This window comes from Larimichthys crocea, unplaced genomic scaffold (genome assembly GCF_000972845.2).
Source record: "Larimichthys crocea isolate SSNF unplaced genomic scaffold, L_crocea_2.0 scaffold327, whole genome shotgun sequence".
Classification (NCBI taxonomy): Eukaryota; Metazoa; Chordata; class Actinopteri; family Sciaenidae; genus Larimichthys; species Larimichthys crocea.
This window is the reverse complement of record NW_020854317.1, coordinates 32,990-52,155: the sequence shown is the minus strand read 5'-3', so window position 1 is coordinate 52,155 and position 19,166 is coordinate 32,990. Positions and strand designations below refer to the sequence as shown.

At 39.9% G+C, this 19,166-nt stretch overlaps 2 protein-coding genes across 3 annotated transcripts; both read left to right on the top strand.

Moving 5' to 3' along the window:
* The first annotated feature begins 4,611 nt into the window (after positions 1-4,611).
* On the top strand, positions 4,612-10,863 carry LOC113744956 (apical junction molecule-like). Of its 2 annotated transcripts, XM_027276229.1 has the most exons (5): positions 4,612-4,769; positions 5,180-5,452; positions 7,522-8,309; positions 8,434-8,603; positions 8,987-10,863. In XM_027276229.1, the coding sequence occupies exons 3-5, from the start codon at positions 8,265-8,267 to the stop codon at positions 10,380-10,382; spliced, it is 1,611 nt and encodes a 536-aa protein (XP_027132030.1). In that variant the 5' UTR covers positions 4,612-4,769; positions 5,180-5,452; positions 7,522-8,264; the 3' UTR covers positions 10,383-10,863. The 2 variants fall into 2 exon arrangements, with proteins under 2 accessions (XP_027132030.1, XP_027132029.1); XM_027276228.1 differs by lacking the exon at positions 5,180-5,452.
* A 2,887-nt stretch (positions 10,864-13,750) lies between these two features.
* On the top strand, positions 13,751-17,044 carry LOC113744955 (ecto-ADP-ribosyltransferase 4-like). Its single transcript, XM_027276227.1, has 3 exons — positions 13,751-15,134; positions 15,241-15,336; positions 16,065-17,044. Exons 2-3 carry the CDS (start codon positions 15,262-15,264, stop codon positions 16,773-16,775), a joined length of 786 nt encoding a protein of 261 aa, XP_027132028.1. The 5' UTR covers positions 13,751-15,134; positions 15,241-15,261; the 3' UTR covers positions 16,776-17,044.
* Positions 17,045-19,166: the final 2,122 nt, after the last annotated feature.

Here is a 19,166-nt window from a genome sequence, read left to right as displayed (position 1 = left end):
AGGTTCCATCCATTGTGTGAGCTAAGCATGAATTTCATGTGTGTTTCGTAAATCTGGCTCCGTCACATGAAGTCACACTCAAGCCTAATGCTAAGCTACCAATGATTAAACAATACAATTTGCCTCACAAAGCTATTGCAGAAATTGACAGTGTCATTCAGTCTCTATTGGATCAAAATGTGTTTGTTCAAACCAATTTCCAAAGCAATCCGCCCGATAAATGGCGGTTCGTGCAGGACCTGCAAGTGATTAAGTGATCCAGATAGCCAGTATCTCTTTGCATGCACATTCAAAGGTAAACAGTACACTTGGTGACATTTATCGCAGGGTTGTGTCGAGAGTCCCATGGTGTATGCAACGGTGGTAAAAAGAGACCTGCATGGGCTCCACCTACCAGGTGGCTCCACTCTCTTGCAGTACGCTGATGACCTCCTAATAGCTTCTCCATCAAAAGAAGCTAGCCACACAGAGCGTTGCAATTCTGTCGACCTGAGGTGACATATTTGGGTCATGTTCTGAAGGATGGACAACGCCTTTTGCCCAGAGGGTGAAACTGCTAGCAACGAAACGTGTTCTCAACATGGCTCCAGCGTTGGGTTTGCCTGACTATCATCAGCCGTTCCATCTACATGTGCATGAGAGAGATGGCTTCGCCACTGGCATTCTGGTACAGAAACACGGTTCTCATTGCCATCCCGTTGCGTACTACTCCTCTCGACTGACACCTGTTGCTGTGGGTATGCCAAGTTGTCTCAGAGCAGTGGCCGCTGTTGCCATTTTAACTGACAAATCTTCCCACATTGTACTGGCTCATGACTGTGTTGTACACATTCCACATGCAGTATTACACATTCTGTGAACACCTACAACTCAAAACATGACGGCAGCACGTCGTTCGGGTTATGAGGCAATATTTCTTTCCAGGCCCAACGCAACTTTAAAGCACTCACCTCCATTGGTTGACACTGATGAGGAGCACGAATGCATTGCCAATATCGACATGTACATCTACTGCAAACACTGATACCAAATTCTGATATGGTTCTTAATACTGGTGGTTCAGCTAGCAGACGATCTGACAACATGCACCTGGCTGGTTATGCCTTAGTAAATTAAAATGTTTTAAATAAACTGGGAAGTTGTAGAAGCAGACTGAAATTTTTCAGAGCTGTAGTCAAGACATAATCCCCAGTTGCAATTTGTGAAGCATGTTACGGGTTACGTTACTCGACACCTGCTAAACATGAAAATAATGAGTTAATATTTCAGCTCAACTCATGATCATGTTTTCTAATGAATCTATGAAGTTTAAATATTTGACCAACACTGTTTTACAGGAGGATCCTTTAAACAGCTGTTCTATTGCTAGTTTTTGTCTTTTCAATATAATTCTCAAGTTTGTTTTTAAGTCTTACTCTTTCAAATATCAACATTATTCATCATCATCGTCATTATTAATAATAATTATTATTACTGATATTGTTTTAAGTGAGCCTCTTATCATTTAACAGAAATGTACTTCGTACAAACAGCGCCAGGACTAAATAACAATAAGAGCTAACAGAGTTAGTAGAGAGTGAATAATCAAAATGAAGCTCTGAAGCTTTGGATTTGTTGAGGAACAATCACGCTACATTCATGATTTTGTACAGTAAAAACCAAATTAACAAACAAAAAAGTATTGATTATCATTACAACTAACTACAGTAACTCACGGTGCTAGAGGGGAGGGAGAGACGCTAAATAAAGCCGTTTACACAGATACAGGCTACTTCAGACTATAGTTGCTATTTCACACATACTGTAGCACACAAAAGGAGAGACTCTATGTCAGATGAGTTCTCACGTGTTAAAACTTTTTTTTTAAGTATTGATAATGTCGCATTGGACGAGTCCATGCTAGCTAAGCAGCTAAACGTTAGCACAGATGCTCCATGTTTTCATCACACCCTGGGTGGGTCATTACACTGTTATTGGTCATGCGGGCGCACGCTGTAAATAGTGCTATTGGCTGTGTTGAGCGTGACAATCTGTCAATAAAAAAATCAGCTTTCAGCCAACATTTTTTATCCTCGGATCTGCATTGATCTCACAAGTGGCCCCAGTGAACTCTGAAAGAAGGAAATCCGTCATAACAACGGAGAACTTTGATCCATGTATTTTGTGCCATGTAGTTTGCCCACGAGCTCTCCAACATGTGCTGGCACGTGTTGCACACGGACCAACACATGTTGGAAGAGGGGTGATAAATGATGTTATTTGCTCAAAATGGTTTGCGCATTACACTAGTTTCACAAACGTTTGTAGACAGTTGTATGACGTGCCAACAGACCAGATAGAAAAAGAACACAGTGAGGCATGACCATCTGGAACCTCTGTCAGGTTCTTTTTGTACATTTGCAAATAGACTGTACATATGAAAATTTTTTAAGGCAATAAATATTTGTTAGTCATAACTGAGTGATTCTCAAAGTGAGTTGAGGGTTTCACAACAAGAAAAGAAGACACAAGAACAGTTCTTAAGTGTCTGCTAAAAGAGGTGATCCCCAGGTTTGTGTGCCACAGAATATAGATAGTGACAAAATTTAGTTTTTGTACAAAAAATCATGCAGGATCTGTCAGGAATTTTAGGGTTCAAGTTGCAGTTGTATGTTCCGTATCACCCACAAAGTTCTGGTCAAGTTAAAAAAAATGAACGCAACTATCAAAGAACGGCTGACCAAAACAGTACTAACAAAAGGTCTGAAATGGCCTGATGCACTGCCTATTGTGTTGTACTCCATCTAAAATGCACTAAGTGCAACAACAGGACTGAGTCTTCATGAGGTGTGGGGAGACTAATGTCCACAGGGACAACCTCTGACACCAAACAAAACTTCTCTGCGTTGGACGCATGAGTTTATGGCTGAATATGTAAAAAGATTAACTGACGTTTTGAATTTTATCATTACAGGTGTCTGAATGGCTCACGAAACCATCAGAGGAACCAATTCATCCTTTTAATAAAGGAAATTTTGTATTAATCAAATATCTAAAAAAATGTTTTTGTCTCCCAGGTGGAACCAGGTGTTGGTGACAACGAGGACTTGTATTTCCTGCGCTTTAACCAAACTGCCTATTAACCAAACTAACCAAACTGTTAACCCTGTTATGTTTGAGTGTCCAATTGACAGATGTGATGACTGTTATATTGTTCACCCCCTGACTTTCTCTCAAGGTAAATGGTCGTGGACAACGCATGATAAAGCTCTGATTAAGACGGTGCTGAGTGTACCCAGGTAATGAAGGTAAAATTCACAGCTGCTGTACCTTTGACTGAACCTCTGGAGCTGTGGTGTTTCACTAAACAGCCATTGAAAAGTTATCCTGATTATAAACTGTGGGCTGTTATTTACCGAGATGTTCCAGGCAAGGTGCAGAGCGGTAAGATCTGTACTATAGTAAAACTGATGAGGACGATGGAGAGCCTGCAGTTCCATCACTACAGCTTGGACTGTAAATGGTTTGGAGTATGTGACCTCCACACTGGTGGTGAGAACATACAGTACAGGGACATTGGGATTTTCAGTGATTGATATTGAGACATGTTTTACCACGGACACTAATAAAGGTTCTAAATGGTTTAAAATGGCTGCTTCTTTCACAACAGCCATTTTGAAAACACCGATGATGATACCAAGGACGAAATTTTGATTTCAGAGGTGGGACATATTTTTAATAAAACTCTAACTCTTTCAGTTCACTGTGTTTTCTAGTAGTTCTTCTAGTTTTCTAAGTTTACTGTTCCCTTTTTTGGTTTGACTGGTTGTAAAGTATGTAATAAAACTTTATCAACCAATTCTGTGTTTGCCCTTATTAGTTAACTTCACTGAGTGGAGTTGACTAACCTCCTCCAGCCTCTTCTCCTCCATCTCCTCCAGCATCTCCTGCTGCATCTCTGCTATCCATCACCTGACAAAAATATATTGATGCATGACATAAACAGTGGGACAATTTGCGGTGCAACAATCCTCAATTTTGATGATACGGTTATAGAGGAAAAAACTTCTTTTTATCAATTATCATGAGTATGACATTTGTAATCCAAGGTCTTATTGTATTTTTCCCTAAATCTTTCATTGTTGGTGTTTTTAAACAGTTGCTGCCTTTCAACAATACATTTTATTTATCAACACTTAGAATAAAACTCAAAGACACTTTAGATTACACAAGATTATTGAGAGCACACGCACGCACGCACATGTACACCGATTCAGATGTTAATGTAAATGAAACCTGCTCTGATATTACAATCCCTCTAGCTGACGTGACCCAAGCAGAACAAACGGCCAATTTACAGTGGCAGATTAACTGGGACTCCTGGGCAGACCGGTGTGCAAGTCCTGCTGCTGTTAACTGACAACAGGGACGGCCAATCAGATAAGAAACGGCAGAGCCAATCGATGAGTTGTGGGCGGGTCTAAACTAAGGGAAACAGTATTGAGCAGCCTTTTCCGGTGGGGGGGGCTACAATCAGTTACTTCACTGTATGTGTGTGTTGCCACCGCCTCTTGTTCTTATCACAGACCACAGGGTGAAAAATAAACATGTGCCTCTGACTGCAGCTCCACCCAACCAAGAAGTCACATGGTTTACAGAAAGTGGGCTGCAAGTTAAAGAGCAGAGAAGAAGGCAGTGAGCTGCAGTCAGTCAGAAGAACAAACACAGTTTACAGTCAGTCTGTCAGCAGATCCTCTCCTAACTTTATTCAACCAAACTTTCAGCTGCAGGTAAGAAACTCTTCTTTTCTCTGTCTGCTTCTCGTGCTGCTCATCTTTCTCTAAATATCTGCATGAAGTCTATAAATGTCTGCTGTTAAAGTATAAACTGCTCCATAAACACACTTCTTTATATGTGTTATACCCCAGTCTAGGGGTGCCTGGGGGTCGAGAATAGACCACAGTCATAACAATATGTAATGCATCTGAGGACTATATGTGTGCTCCTTTGTTTTAAAGATCTTCAGTCTGCTGACAGACTGGTAGCTACTCTGTGTTTATTTTTGAGGCATAACTTTGAATTCTTCTTCTTCCTTAGACTGTTGTTTGAATTAGACTCTATCTTTGAGCAGAGATTTTGTATTAACTGCTGCTTAAATTAATATTTAAATACTTCTTTATCTCTTATTTTCTTTTTTCAGTCTTTAATGTAAACAGGAAGTAGAGTTCTGTTTACTTCCTGACTTGTGGATGTTGATCGAGCTGAGTTAGTGTCAGTGTTTACCTTCCAGTGAACATGGCTGAACACAGCCTCTGCAGGAGGACATCAGAGGGAACCGCAGCAAATATAATGTGAATAAAATCTGATCCAGTTTGAATAAAGTTCTGAAGCTGTGGTTCTGTACAGTAATCAGTGAGGCTCGGACATGACTGTAGCAGCCCTCACATTCAGTCAATGACTGAATCAGACTTTGGTGTGTGTTCCTCTCTTGTTCCATGCATCAAGTTTTAGTTCTAGTGTTTGTCTATGTGTGACCTTAATGACTCACAGGTGACCTCGACGACCCACAGGTGACCTCTGTTATGGAATTTTCTATCCTTAGGTTAAACAAGGTCACGTGTGGGCCTTGGGGTCCTCAGCAGTATTACCCCTAAAATATACTGCATGCGGAACGGCTGCACAACAGCTCCGCTCCGGAATGACTGCGTACTCTGCCATCCGCCAACTCACATGATCCGTTTGTGATGCGCTCAGGTGCGTCTCCGCCGGCCACCGAGCGTCGCGAGAATGCACGAGATCTCGCAAATTCACGCATAATCGCACGATATTGCCGGCTGTAGTCTCTTTGAGAGTGTTCTTGAAATGAAACTCGATCCGCGGTGAACACAGAGTATTTTATTTTGAAAATCAACCGGGGTTTTATTTTGTATTTTGTAGCTGATTTCCTTCCCCGCACAATCTGCTCTGTGCGGAATTTATGCGCCGTGCTCCGGCGTCCGTGAAAAATAGAAGCTCTGTGTATGTGTTGCAGAGGGCTGCCGGTCGCTACAGTCGTTCCAGAGCTGTGACGCAGCGGGGACGGAGACTGTGTGAGCTGACACATTGACTAACATTGAAACGTATCGGCTCCGTCACCGTGCCAGAGCCGTTTCGCATGCAGTGTGTTTTAGGCTTTAGTTGTTTGGCTTTGGTTGGGAACAGTAGGTGCCAGTCTATCTCAACTCTGTGGTGGCCAGGGTCGAAGAGACCTATTGCTGCCTTCTTAGACATAATAGATAGCTTGCTGTTAACGTTCCAATCTGCATAAACAGACGTCTGTGTCTCCAGGTGTGTTGTATTTGTGGCGTTATCTTTGGGTTTAAAGTCTATCCACCAACACAAGTTGGGCAGGATGTGAGACAGACTCAGGCACTTCTGATGAACTTTGAGAGTGTCTCTAATTTTCCTTGGCCAAGTGTCAATAAATAATACAGCATAAGGCATCAGAGGCTCCTGAACACTTTCTGAACTCCTGACCTCACCATTGACCTTTGACTTCAGCAATTTCTCCACATCAACCTTGACGACCCACAGGTGACCTTGACGACACACAGGTGATGTAGTACACAGGGGACTTATGCAGTGGCTCTGCTACACAGACACACGTCCACATATGAATCTAAATCCTCCTTCGACTCATTCTCATTCATTCATTCACCTTCTTGCATGGCCCTGTTAGCCTGTCCAATACAAACTGGTAGCCATCTGATTTCTTCACAAAACACTTCCACTGTCATGCAGTGAGACTGAAAGTGGTGTGTTCATTTCAGAGGGTGCATGGACTAAATGTCTTCAGAGAATACATTCCAGTTAATCCAATGTAAGGTCATACACAGACTACTAAACTACATTCATTCTACCCTTCCCCATCACCACTCTCTATTAAATGCAAACAATCTGATGGGACACTGGCTCATATGTTCTGGCTCTGGACCAGTTACCAGTTGTTACTCTGATGTTTACCAGCATCCTTCCTTCTTCCTCCTGACCCAGAAACAGCCATTATAGGCTGGTCTCAACAGTTAGAGTCTATGAGTCTGCAATTCTACACTTTGTAACTGTATAAATGGATGACCAAAGGAAGTACACAGTTTTGTTTGTTTAGTGTTTCTGTGTTTTTTTCTTTTTTGCCACTGACCGGTAATGTTCATTTGTTAATGAGCTGTCCCATCTGTAATATACTGGGCCGGCTCTCAACAATCAGTCAAGGAAGATGAGCTCAATATGCAAGTTTATTTGGAGACCACAGGAAGCAAGACCATACAACAGGTTGCAGCGAGGTGTGGCAGACAACAGGCCAACCATGAACTAACAGCGTTTGTTTTACTAAAGTCACAAGCTGGCAGACAAGACCACTGTATGATTAAAGACAAATGACATTTTGAAACCTTTCTATACTTTCAGCTCTCACTTGTATTTCATGGTCTTCGTCAGCAGGTAGTTTGCTCTGTTGTCATGGAGATGGATTATTTGTCCTCTAATCTGTCCTCTGTCTTCTTTCAGACTTGATCTCATCTCTCCATCATGGCCACCGCTGACCTGCTGCTGGAGCTGATGTTCTCCTGGATCGATCAGAGGGAGTGCTGTGCAAGGCAGCTGAAGAAACTGGCCAATGAGCTGGAGTCACTCAGGGATATGTGTAACGGTGGTGAATGTATCGGCAACTCAGTGTCCGTGGTTGGGGCTGCATGTCTACTCGGTGCCGGCGCAGCCACTTTGTTCACCGGTGGAGCAGCTGCTCCATTTTTAGGTCTATTAGGAGGAGTGTATACAGGTGTAGGTGTCACCATGTCTGTGGTTACTAAACTCACTGAACACTTTGTATCAAGTGATACCATGAAAGAGGCTGAGAAGATAGAAGAGAAGAGCAACAACATTGCACAAAGAATCCAGAAGCTGTTTGATCAACTGAAGGCAGAGATCAAGAAGGTTAGTCCCTCTGCAGATCTAGATGAAGTGGACCGAAGCGTCATGACTAAACTTCTGGGAGCCATGGCCAGACGAAGTGCACTGGAGATGAAGATCGGCTTTAGCAAACTTCATGACATGTTGCACCGTTCACCTCATAAAGGCATGAACATGGACATGTACATGCAGCTCAACCCAATCCCCAAACCCATCTTCAACATAATGACAAGTGTTGTACTTCTCTATTCGTGTGCTATTTTAACATTTCTCACATTTCAAAAGAGGGGGAAAGGTAGCAAAATTTTATTGCTGAAGCAACCAAACGACTGATCAAACAGATGTCAACAACTGGAGTTAAAACAGCCTTTAAAGGAGGCGCCATGGTAAGATTCAGTAACATACACGTGTATAGTTCTTCTGATTTTGATGAATGCACATGAGTTTATCTTGAGTCATCAGTCTGATAATATTTCAAATAAATCATGCATTGATCATATTCATCATCAGGTGGTGGGCGGAGCTGTTGGACTGGCGTTTGCATTTCCTGAGGCGGTTGACAACTGGAAAGAGGCGATCAAGAACAATCATGTGACTAAAGCGAGCCAATCACTGAAAGATACAGCCGACGCCATTCTAAAGATGACCAGGGAACTGAGAGAACAGTTTGACAACATGAGGTATGAAGATACTCTCCTCTGCTGATCTGAGAACAGCATCTGGAGTTCATGTCAGTTTACTGACTGGTGTTCATGGTCATCAAAACATCCATAGAAACTTTAATGTCCATCTGGGTAGTCAGTTTGCTTCTACGGATGACATTTAACAGAATATGGAGAAATTGTAGCAGTGTAGCAATGACCTACAATCAATTACTTCACCATGTGCAAATATTCACTTTCAGATACCAAAGTTAACATGCTATTTAGCAAACAGAAGTTAGAATTAGTTATTACTGTCATAAATTATTACAACCTTTACATAAATGTTATTTCAGGGTAAAATGTTTGTGTTGGCAACCGTTGAATGATGCTAACTGAACATTCACTTGTTTTATGTACAGGAAAATGTTGGTAGATGTGGCAGAACAACAAGAACAAGAGAGAATCGAGATGGCTAGACGTCAACGAGAACAAGAGAGAATCGAGATGGTTAGACATCAACGAGAACAAGAGAGAATCGAGATGGCTAGACGTCAACGAGAAAAAGAGAGAATCGAGATGGCTAGACGTCAACGAGAACAAGAGAGAATCGAGATGGCTAGGCGTCAACGAGAACAAGAGAGAATCGAGATGGCTAGACGTCAGCAAGAACAAGAGAGAATCGAGATGGCTAGACGTCAGCAAGAACAAGAGAGAATCGAGATGGCTAGACGTCAGCAAGAACAAGAGAGAATCGAAATGGCTAGACGTCAGCAAGAACAAGAGAGAATAGAGATGGCTAGGCGTCAAAAAGAACAAGAGAGAATTGAGAAGGCTGAGCATAAAAAAGAACAAGAGAGAACCGAGAAAGCTGAACGTCAAAAAGAACAAGAACAGCAAAATAAACAGACAGGAAGTGAGCCGCAGAGAGGGAATGATCAGGGAGATAAAGAGAGAGATCAAGAAGATGAAGAGAGTGATCAGGAGGACGAAGAGAGTGATCAGGAGGATGAAGAGAGTAATCAGGAGGATAAAGAGAGTGATCAGGAGGATGAAGAGCGCCAACAGGTTGATGACTTACCTAACATAACAACCTTTGAATACGTTGCCAGAGTTCTACAACATGATACGTGGAACGAGCCGATCCTGTTCATCAATGTGTATCGCCCCTCAAAATACCTTACAAGGGCAAAACTCAGGGCATTTCTGAAAGAGTTTCAAAGTCTCTTGGATCATTACAGAAACTACAACAACGTCATTGTGGCTGGAGATTTCAATATCTGGGTTGATACTCCCGAATTCATTCCATCCCGGTTTCTTGAATTTTTGGAAAACAATAACCTTGTTCAGCAAGTAAATGAGCCAACACACAAGAAGAATCACATTCTGGATTTGGTCATGTCCAGAAATGTTGATATCTCTGGTCTCTCTGTGCAGAACGACGGAATATCTGATCATTTCACCATTTCCTTTAAAGCAAAACCAAAAGATCAGGAGGGTAAAGCAGTGAAGGTGGGGTTGCTCAATTGTCGGTCAGTGAATAACAAACCAGAAATGATTTTTGATCTCATAGAACGAAACAATCTGGACATCTTTCTCTTAACAGAGACGTGGTCAAAAGACAACACCGCATTCAAAGTTTTCACAGAGGCTTCACCAGAAGGTTTCAGTTTCATTTATAAGTCGAGGAAGGAGCGTAGAGGAGGAGGGGTAGCAATTCTTATCAGAAAAGAATTATTAAAACAAATAAATGAAATGAAATCCAAAAAACAAGATCAAGACGAGTCAGTAAAACGATTCAAAGAGAATGAAGAATAGAAAATGATCATGGTCTAAGAACACTGACAACACTTAAATAAAATATTGAATGACATTTATTATATAGTGTGTTGGAGAAAGGCTGTCAGAGGGGGTTCATTTAGAGATTTTCTGTGTCTCTCAGCCGTCACTCATACACAGACAGAGCACAGCTGCAGTTAATTGCTCTGACCTGCAGCTAACCCTGGTTGCTTGGCAACCTCAAGCCTGCCTTTGACTAACTTTATTGAAGTCTCTGTGCTACTGCATTGTCAATAATAATGTATTGGCCACAGTCAGACACATTCCCGGCCCTAAACAATTTGGTGCCCTAGGCAAGATTTAAGGCGGTGTCCCTCTTGCATCACAGCACTGCCAATTTACATACAAACACACAAGAAACTAAATAGCTTTGTCTTGGACATTTTATTTTATTTTTACAAAACAAGTTGCCCAATCAAAACAATAAACACAAAGATAATAAAATAAAAAATACCAATAAATAAATAAAAACAAAAATAGGTAATGTACAAAAATACATAAATAATAATAATAAAAAATATATATATATCAATATACATTTTTATATAAATAGCCTATACAGAATATAAGATTGAACTACTCACAAAATAAAAACTGTAAACAAGATGTGGAGACAAAAGAAGGATCGCTTGATGTTGCTAAAGTGGAGATAACTGGTGACCGCCCAAGACTGGCAGGGTGAAATTCAGATATCTCAACAGCACATCTGATAAGAGGAGTGTGTGACGTGTGTTACAGTATCAAAGTATCATAAAAACACATGATACCAAGAATAAAATGAAACAAAATAATAAAAATTAAAAACTTAAGAGAGGCATGATTTCCCCTATTCTGTACATGTATCATATACAATGCACTTATTTCTGATATGCAAATTAGATTCAATATTATTGTCATTACAGTGAACTGATTTTCAGAATGCAACAAAGCAGTAAACTGCAGTATAATATAACATATGGGAATGCTAAGTTATGAAGTATTAACATGAATGATGTGCACTTTACCACTATAATCACACTTTAGACAATATGAACTGTAACACAACAAACAACCAGCCATACACCTCTGATATATGAAGTTGTGGAAAATGAAAAACATTTTGATTGATTATTACAAGCAGAGCAAACGTTAGATAACCACATGTCAATAAACATGTAGACAGATGTAAACTCCTGTGAACAGATCTAATCTTTACAAATGACCCTGAGAAATGTAAGGTGGGAGGAGTTACCTGAATTATTATTTTCCATCACGTGAACTGACGTTAAAACAAGATAACTATATTTACTGTTGATCAAACTGTGTTAGACTGAAAGTTACTATGGTTCAGCAGCAGACAAATAAATACATGACATCATCTTTACTGTACCTCTGTCTTTGTTGTGTTTTTCCTCCTCTTCTTTTCTTTTCTTCCTTCCCCTGAGCTCCAGAGAGTTTTGGTGTTTTCACATTATTATTATTATCAATAATGAGGTGACGTCAGAAAACGTCACCAGAGAGCAGACGGGGTGGGCGGGCTATTAAATATTATTGTTATTATTATTTAATAGGCTTTTTTTTTCATATCAAGAAATAATACTACTAACGAGTTTTAGAATAAGAAAAGTGAAGAAAAAGATTTCTTCAGACAAAAGAGAAACAAATGAAGCACGTAGCATATTCACACAAACACGCTTTTTGAGTTTCATTCAACAGAGACAGCTGAAGAGTGACAGGAATGTGTGGAGAGAGAGAGATGAGGAATGACATGCAGCAAAGGGCCATAGGTCAGACTTGAACCTTAGGCCACCGCAAGGACTGAGCCTTTGTACATGGAGCGGATGCTCTACCGACTGAGCTTAACAACACCCCAGGGAGAAACGCTCCCGGTGGGTTTGAAGTCGATGCAGGATGGAACAAAACAGACATGATGGAGACGTGACAGAGACGTGTCCGGTGGGGTTCTGGGGTCAGTGTTTGAACCACGTGGTTGCTCTTTTGTGTTGTTGACCTTGTTGATATGCTATATTTCCATGAATATTATGTTTAAAGGAATGATTACTGCTCACGTCTGTCTGTCTGTAAATGTTTCAGTGTTCATTATTCACACATGAAGTTAAAGAAGCTATGTAACATATACCACACTGACATCTAGTGGTTAGAATGTGTACTGCAGTCTAAAAGCATCGGAAGGACATCTCCCTCCACAGACTCATGCAGGTTGTGTGATTGAAGACACTGAACCTGAATACGATCAGACAGACTTTAATGATCTCACACTTGTTGCGGCAGCTCACATACACAAGGTGAATCATAAAATGCTTAATAGAACAGAAATAAAGTTCAAAACAAGCTCAACATGGTTTATTTCATGAAGCAGCTTCTACGTCTGAGTCCAGAGAGAAGTGAGTGCTGTGGTCGAGAGACGTAGAGAAGGACTGAGGTGAGCGAGCACAGATAGTCAGAGAAAAAAAACGTTATTTAATGATTGTTTTACAGCACAAGTTAACCTGAGAAAATCCCACACTTCAATCTTCCATGAATGCAGCACTCTGTGTTTGAGTCCAATGTGTTTCATATCTGGCAACCCAGAGTGTCGACTAGGGATGTAATGATACACTCGACTCACGACTCGATACGGTTCACGTTTTTTTGTTCACGATATGATTTTCTCACAATTTATTTTTTTTAAATCAAAATGAACTACAGACAAATTATGACCAAATAAAATTATCTTTTTATTTGTAGGAAAAAATGTTTAGGTGCTTTCTTTACAGAAACTCTCAAACAGTTTGTGTTCTCTTATAAAAGTACAACTTACATGGTCATCTTCAACAACAAAATACATGACAAATATCTCCTTTCTTTAGAAACAGTCTCACAAGTAAACTGGTGTTAACTGGTGTAATTCAATATCTTAAATCTGGAGAATATCAACCACATGAGCTCTTACTTCCTGGTAGAGTTTTGGCGCGACCACCTGGCTGAAGTGCTGTCGTGACAGGATGCGGTATCTTGGCTGGAAAGCCCTCATTTTCAACGACGGAAAATGGCCTTGATTCTCTTCCAATAAAATAACCAATTGCCCTGGTAATTTCTTGTGCTCTTGTGTTGTTATGGGGGAGAGGAGATGCAAAGCCTCTCGTCACGGTGGTTTGCACCCTCTGCAATTTTCGCTCACAAGGTGGCGTAACGTTACTTTGCTTCTCACTGTGGTGGCGGCTAATATGCTGCTGCATATTGCAGTTGTTTGCAGTCTCTTGCAATATTTACATGCTGTTTTAGTTTTGTCTGTCCATTTCTCCAATCCAAAATGCCGCCACACAGGTGATTTCAAACTGCTTGGTGCATCCTCTATTTCAAAGCTATTTGCTACTGTTGCCATGTCTTCCCTCGTTCTGTAATGTAACCTATTTCTAAAAAAAAAAGACGAAAAAGAACGTATCCCACTTCTCACGCATTCACAAAGAATCGAGATTTAATTTTTCTGTCAACCCGTGCGAATCGTCACGTATTTTTACTGATTTTTAATCGTGTCACCATGCATCGTTACATCCCTAGTGTCGACAGTGGACGGGATCACCGATAAGGAACACCTGAGAAAGGTGAGACGACAGAACACAGAGAGGGGGAACGTAACAGTTTGTCTGAGGTTGAAGTAAAACCTCCTCAGGTCAGACTTCTTCTTCTTCAACCTCACCTGAACTCTAACCTGTACTCTGATCTGAAGATCCCCTTAGGACACGATTGAACCATTCTTACTTCATGTAGCTCAGTGAAATATCCAGAATCTATGAATGTGAAATATATCAGAGGTTGAACTGTCTCCCAGTGCCATACTGCAACCTGATTGGCTCCAAACTACTGCAAAGGTACGTCCAGGTGTTAAACTGAGATCCAAGGTGATGTGAAAACTCTGTACAGCGAAGTTATGTCTACAAAGATGGAGGCATATACAACAGGAAATTCAGACCGAGTGATCTGATTGGACAAGAGCTGTTCCCCGTGTGCCAAAATAGAGAATAACAGCACGGCCCTTTAAACTACATGTACCACTACAGCTCTTCTAATAGTAACGATACATCAGTGTTTGTCATCTGTTAGACTGAACCAAAGATGAACATTTTACTAACCTAGTTTAAAAACTATTTCCTGCTGGTCTGCAGTGAAGGGAACTTCTGTTTCCTGCCTTCAAACTGAAGTTTTCCTCTGAACCTTAAGCTATCCCATAACTCAGGGGAGCCTGTGGTTGTTCATCTCGGTCAGGGCTTTTCTCAGTTCTGGCCCCACAGTGGTGGACAGAACCCCCCACAGAAGTCAGGCTTAAAGGTTACAAGGCTCACTTACTGTCACTCAAAAGTCTTTCAGCACTTGTTCTGCAGCACTGAACATGCCTTCAGTCATTAGTTTATTATTGTTTTAGTATTTTTAACCAAACGTACCACACATCATGTTCCACACTAGTCGTAGAAGTTTGGCTTTTATTATTTCAGTGGTACTTTTCCTTGTTCAGAATCATTTTTGTTGTTTCATTGTTTTTTTTGCAACCTTAAACACTTCGTCAGCATCACTTCAGTTTCGTAAGAAAAGAGAAGTTGATCAGTTACACTCTGTTCACTAAACATAACACCTCCTTTCTTTGGGGTGACCTTCAAAGGTGTATATATATTGGACCATGCGTCCTGAACACACACAGTCAGACCTTTGACCAGAGGGCTTCACTTGGTGCACGACTTCTCATCCTGACGACCGGTGAGTCTGGAATAAACTCAGAGAGTCTTGTGTATATTTGAATTGATGAAACAGCATTTACCAAGCCAGTGTTTGAATATACTGTGTGTGTGTTACATGTCCACAGTGTGTACAGTTGACTGCAGTGATGAAGGGAAACATGGTGATCATCACTCCCCTGTGGTTACTCCTCTGCTGGATGTCACCTGAAGGCTCCATGGCGGTGAGTGGACATTCAGGAATTCAGGACTTATTTATTTCAATTACATATTACACTAATTTCCATCCATTTGAAATACAACATTTTAATTTAAATTCACTAACAAACTTTTTATACAATTTATATATATTGTACTATTTATTGTAACAGTACTAATAAAGTCAAAATGACTGCATTCATTTTCTCTGTTGGGTTTGGACAATCAAATTGTCTTTATTAATATTGAATGCATGAAACAGACAAAGTGCTCAGCCTGCAGCAGTGACAGTAGTGCAGCTTGGATCAGGTATGGCTCAGTGCCAAGTATCATATCATACACCATTAAAGGAGGAGAGGAGCAGGAGTCAGCTGCTTGGAAAACTTTGACACATGATAGAGATGAAATATGGAGCTGTGTTATGTGTGTGTATAAACAGTGTTGTAGAGCAGAAATCAGTTGATCCATGGGAGATAATAAAACTCATCTGCAGCTAACTCTACTAAAGTTGGACTTTGTCTCTGACAAGGATCACGACTCCTTATCTGATCTGATACATCACTGTGATATGTTGTGTTCTAAAATATCTTTTTAATAGCAAACTTATGCATATGCAAGTATTCTTCCTGTTTCAGAGCATCACTCAGGAAATGCCTTTACCATCTAGTTTAGGTTTGAATTAGACACGTGATAATAAAGGACAGTTTGAACATGATTAACATTATCTCTTCTTCTTTTTCTTTTTACCCTTTAGGCCCCCAAAAAAATCCAGTTGAGCATGGAACTAAATTCAGTCGACGACATGTACTCTGGCTGCAGAGACGCAATGATGACCATAGTCAAGGAAAAGTACCTTGAGAAAGAAAAGAAATCTCAGATCTGGAAAAAACAAAATGTAACGAAGTGCACTCAAGACCATTTTAAGAAGACTGGTCCTCTAACTGAAGATCAAGTGCGAGCAATCTGTATTTATACAGATAAAATAGCGTACAAGCCGTTCAATGAAGCAGTTAGAACCATGGGAAAAAAATATGGGGATAAAGACAATGACCACTTGTTCGAATACCACTCTTTACATTACCTGCTGACATCTGCCTTACAGATCCTGAATCCTAATCGGCAACCTCGCACTGTTTACAGACGAACTAAAGATGATTATACTGGCACCAAAGATCAAGTAATTCGGTTTGGTATGTTTGTCTCCAGCTCTCTCAGAACAGACTTATACTCATTTGGTACAATAACCTGCTTTCAAATTGAGACCTGGTTTGGTGCTGATCTGACTGAGTATGAAATGAATAAAGACCAGAAGGAAGTGATCATTCCTCCCTATGAGAAGTTTAAGATAACTGACATTTATGAAGGTGCCCGTAAATTTAAAAAGCTGAGAGATTGTAACAAAGTCTTTATCTTAAAAAGTGCAGGAACTAAGAGCTATCTGAACTGTAAGCTTGTTCCCACATAGACTGAATAACGTCTTTATGATGAAGTGCTTGGTCCTCGCTAACTCTGCTCCCTCTCTTCATTCACTCTCTCTTTCATTTGATGACATCCAAACATTGTGTCCCATCTTAAACACGATGCTCTGGGTTTGTTTCATCATCGTGGGCTTATGTTCGACACACTTCACCGGCAGCATGTTGTTAATGACTGTGTGCAGTCACACACATTTTTCATGTCTTGTTGGAATTTGTTGAAAAAATTGCTGCTTTGCATTAAAGAGCTTCAAACAGTCATGTTGGTCGTCTGCTGTCATCGCCTTATTATAAAGCAAAGTTGCATCATTCACATGTTGCACACTCACAGTGAAAAAACTCAAACTGATATCTACTCACTTTGATCGGTGACACATTTTACACACATTTACAGTTCATTTTAAGGCTGTGAAGTAAAATATACTTTATGAATAAATGTCAGTAAAAATGTAGAACACATTTAATATAAACATATTACACATTAAATGAGTGTAATCGCAGCTCTGAACCACTGAAACTGATAAAGACATGCTTTAACTAAATGAATATTATAGATTTACTAAATGTTTAATGTTTATTTACCTTATGAAGTTATTTCTGGTCGACACATCTCATGAAAACAAAACAGTTTATCACACTCACACGTGAATATTTATTAGTCACATTTGGATCAGATGACATTAAGTAATAATGAAATTGTATTTTATGTGGACAGTGTAAAAAACAGAGCAAACATTTCTGGTCGACACATCAGTTTATCACACATTAACATTTGAACTGAATATTTATTAGTCACATCAGTTCAGATATGATGAGCTACTGATCCATAGTCAGTGTGTACAGTACACGTCATACTCAGTGGTGACATCAGCAGTGATGTCATCATAGTCTCCCTCTCTCTCTCTCTCTCTCTCTCTCTCTCTCTCTCTTTTTATATATATATATATATTATATATATATATATATATATATATCTATATATATACTATATAATATATCTATATATTATGCATGTCAATCGATTAAAAAAAAAATTAACTAATTAATCGCAAAAATTTCTGTATTAATCGCGATTAATCTATCAATAAATGTATCAATAAATTAAATGCATTTTTCTGAGGAAGCTTATAATGAATATTTATTTATGTAATGATCAAATTAATGTAGATAAACACAGAGAAAGTATAATTTTAAATTCATTCATTTTATTGGCTTGGTGCACAGTGCAAATGAGAAAAGCCAGAATGGGAATAATACTGACGAGTGCCACACTCCTGTTAGTGTAGCCTGGGTGTTTTGCTTTGAAGGGTGTGTTAAAGTCGTGTTACTTCTGTGGAATTTAAATTCGGCTTTGCAAACTGTGCAAATTGCCTTGTTTTTGTCCACGAGCCGTCGGGCAACTTTTTAAAATGAAATGTTCCCCCTAAAAGTCCGTCCTTATCCATCTTTCCGCCATAGCCTCTCTTGTTAGGATAGATCATAGATAATATATAACATAGACTCCTCCTTTAGTTAGGATAGATCATAGACATATATACATAGACTCTCCTTTAGTTAGGATAGATCTAGACATATATACATAGACTCTCGTTAGTTAGGATAGATCATAGACACGTAGGCCTCAATGAGCGGTTGGTCGTTGCTGCGATACGTTAACCTGTCCGCCATATTGGATGTGGCAGATCTGCCAGTAAACTAATACAAGCAGGGCCGTTTTAGCTGTGGGTAATGTGGGCGACCGCGCGGGCGCAGTCTCCGTGAGGGCTTTAAGTTAATGCCTCTTATACACCATTCACACACACACTTATATCTGGGAAACAAGCTACACTTTGCCACATCCAAATGGCGGCCGCCACCGGAAGTAAAACAAAAACCGTGTTAATTGCGTTAATTTTTTAACGTCGGTAATTCTTTAAAATTAATCGACAAAATTAACGCGTTAATTTTGACAGCACTAATAGTATGTATATATATATATATATATATTATATATATATATATATATATATATATAGATATATATATATATATATATATATATATTATGAACTTTGTAATTGATGAGGAGGATTTTGAAGTTATTGGGAGCCAGTGAAGGTGTTGCAGGATGGTGTAACGCATTTCTTTGAGTAACTTACACTTTGACTTCTAAAGAAGTCTCTTATGCGCACTTTTCTTTTTTTAGACATCCTGGCTGCGCCTACTTGTGCAAGTCCTGGTGCTGTTTACAACCTGATGGAGACAGCACAATCACACAAGAAACAACTTTTTTCGCCTCTCTCCGGTGTGGCCGCAGCGTGGTCAGATTTAATGATATCAGCCTGAAAATCACAGGACTTATTCTGTTATGGGGAAAGAAGTCAGCAGTATGAATTTGAAAG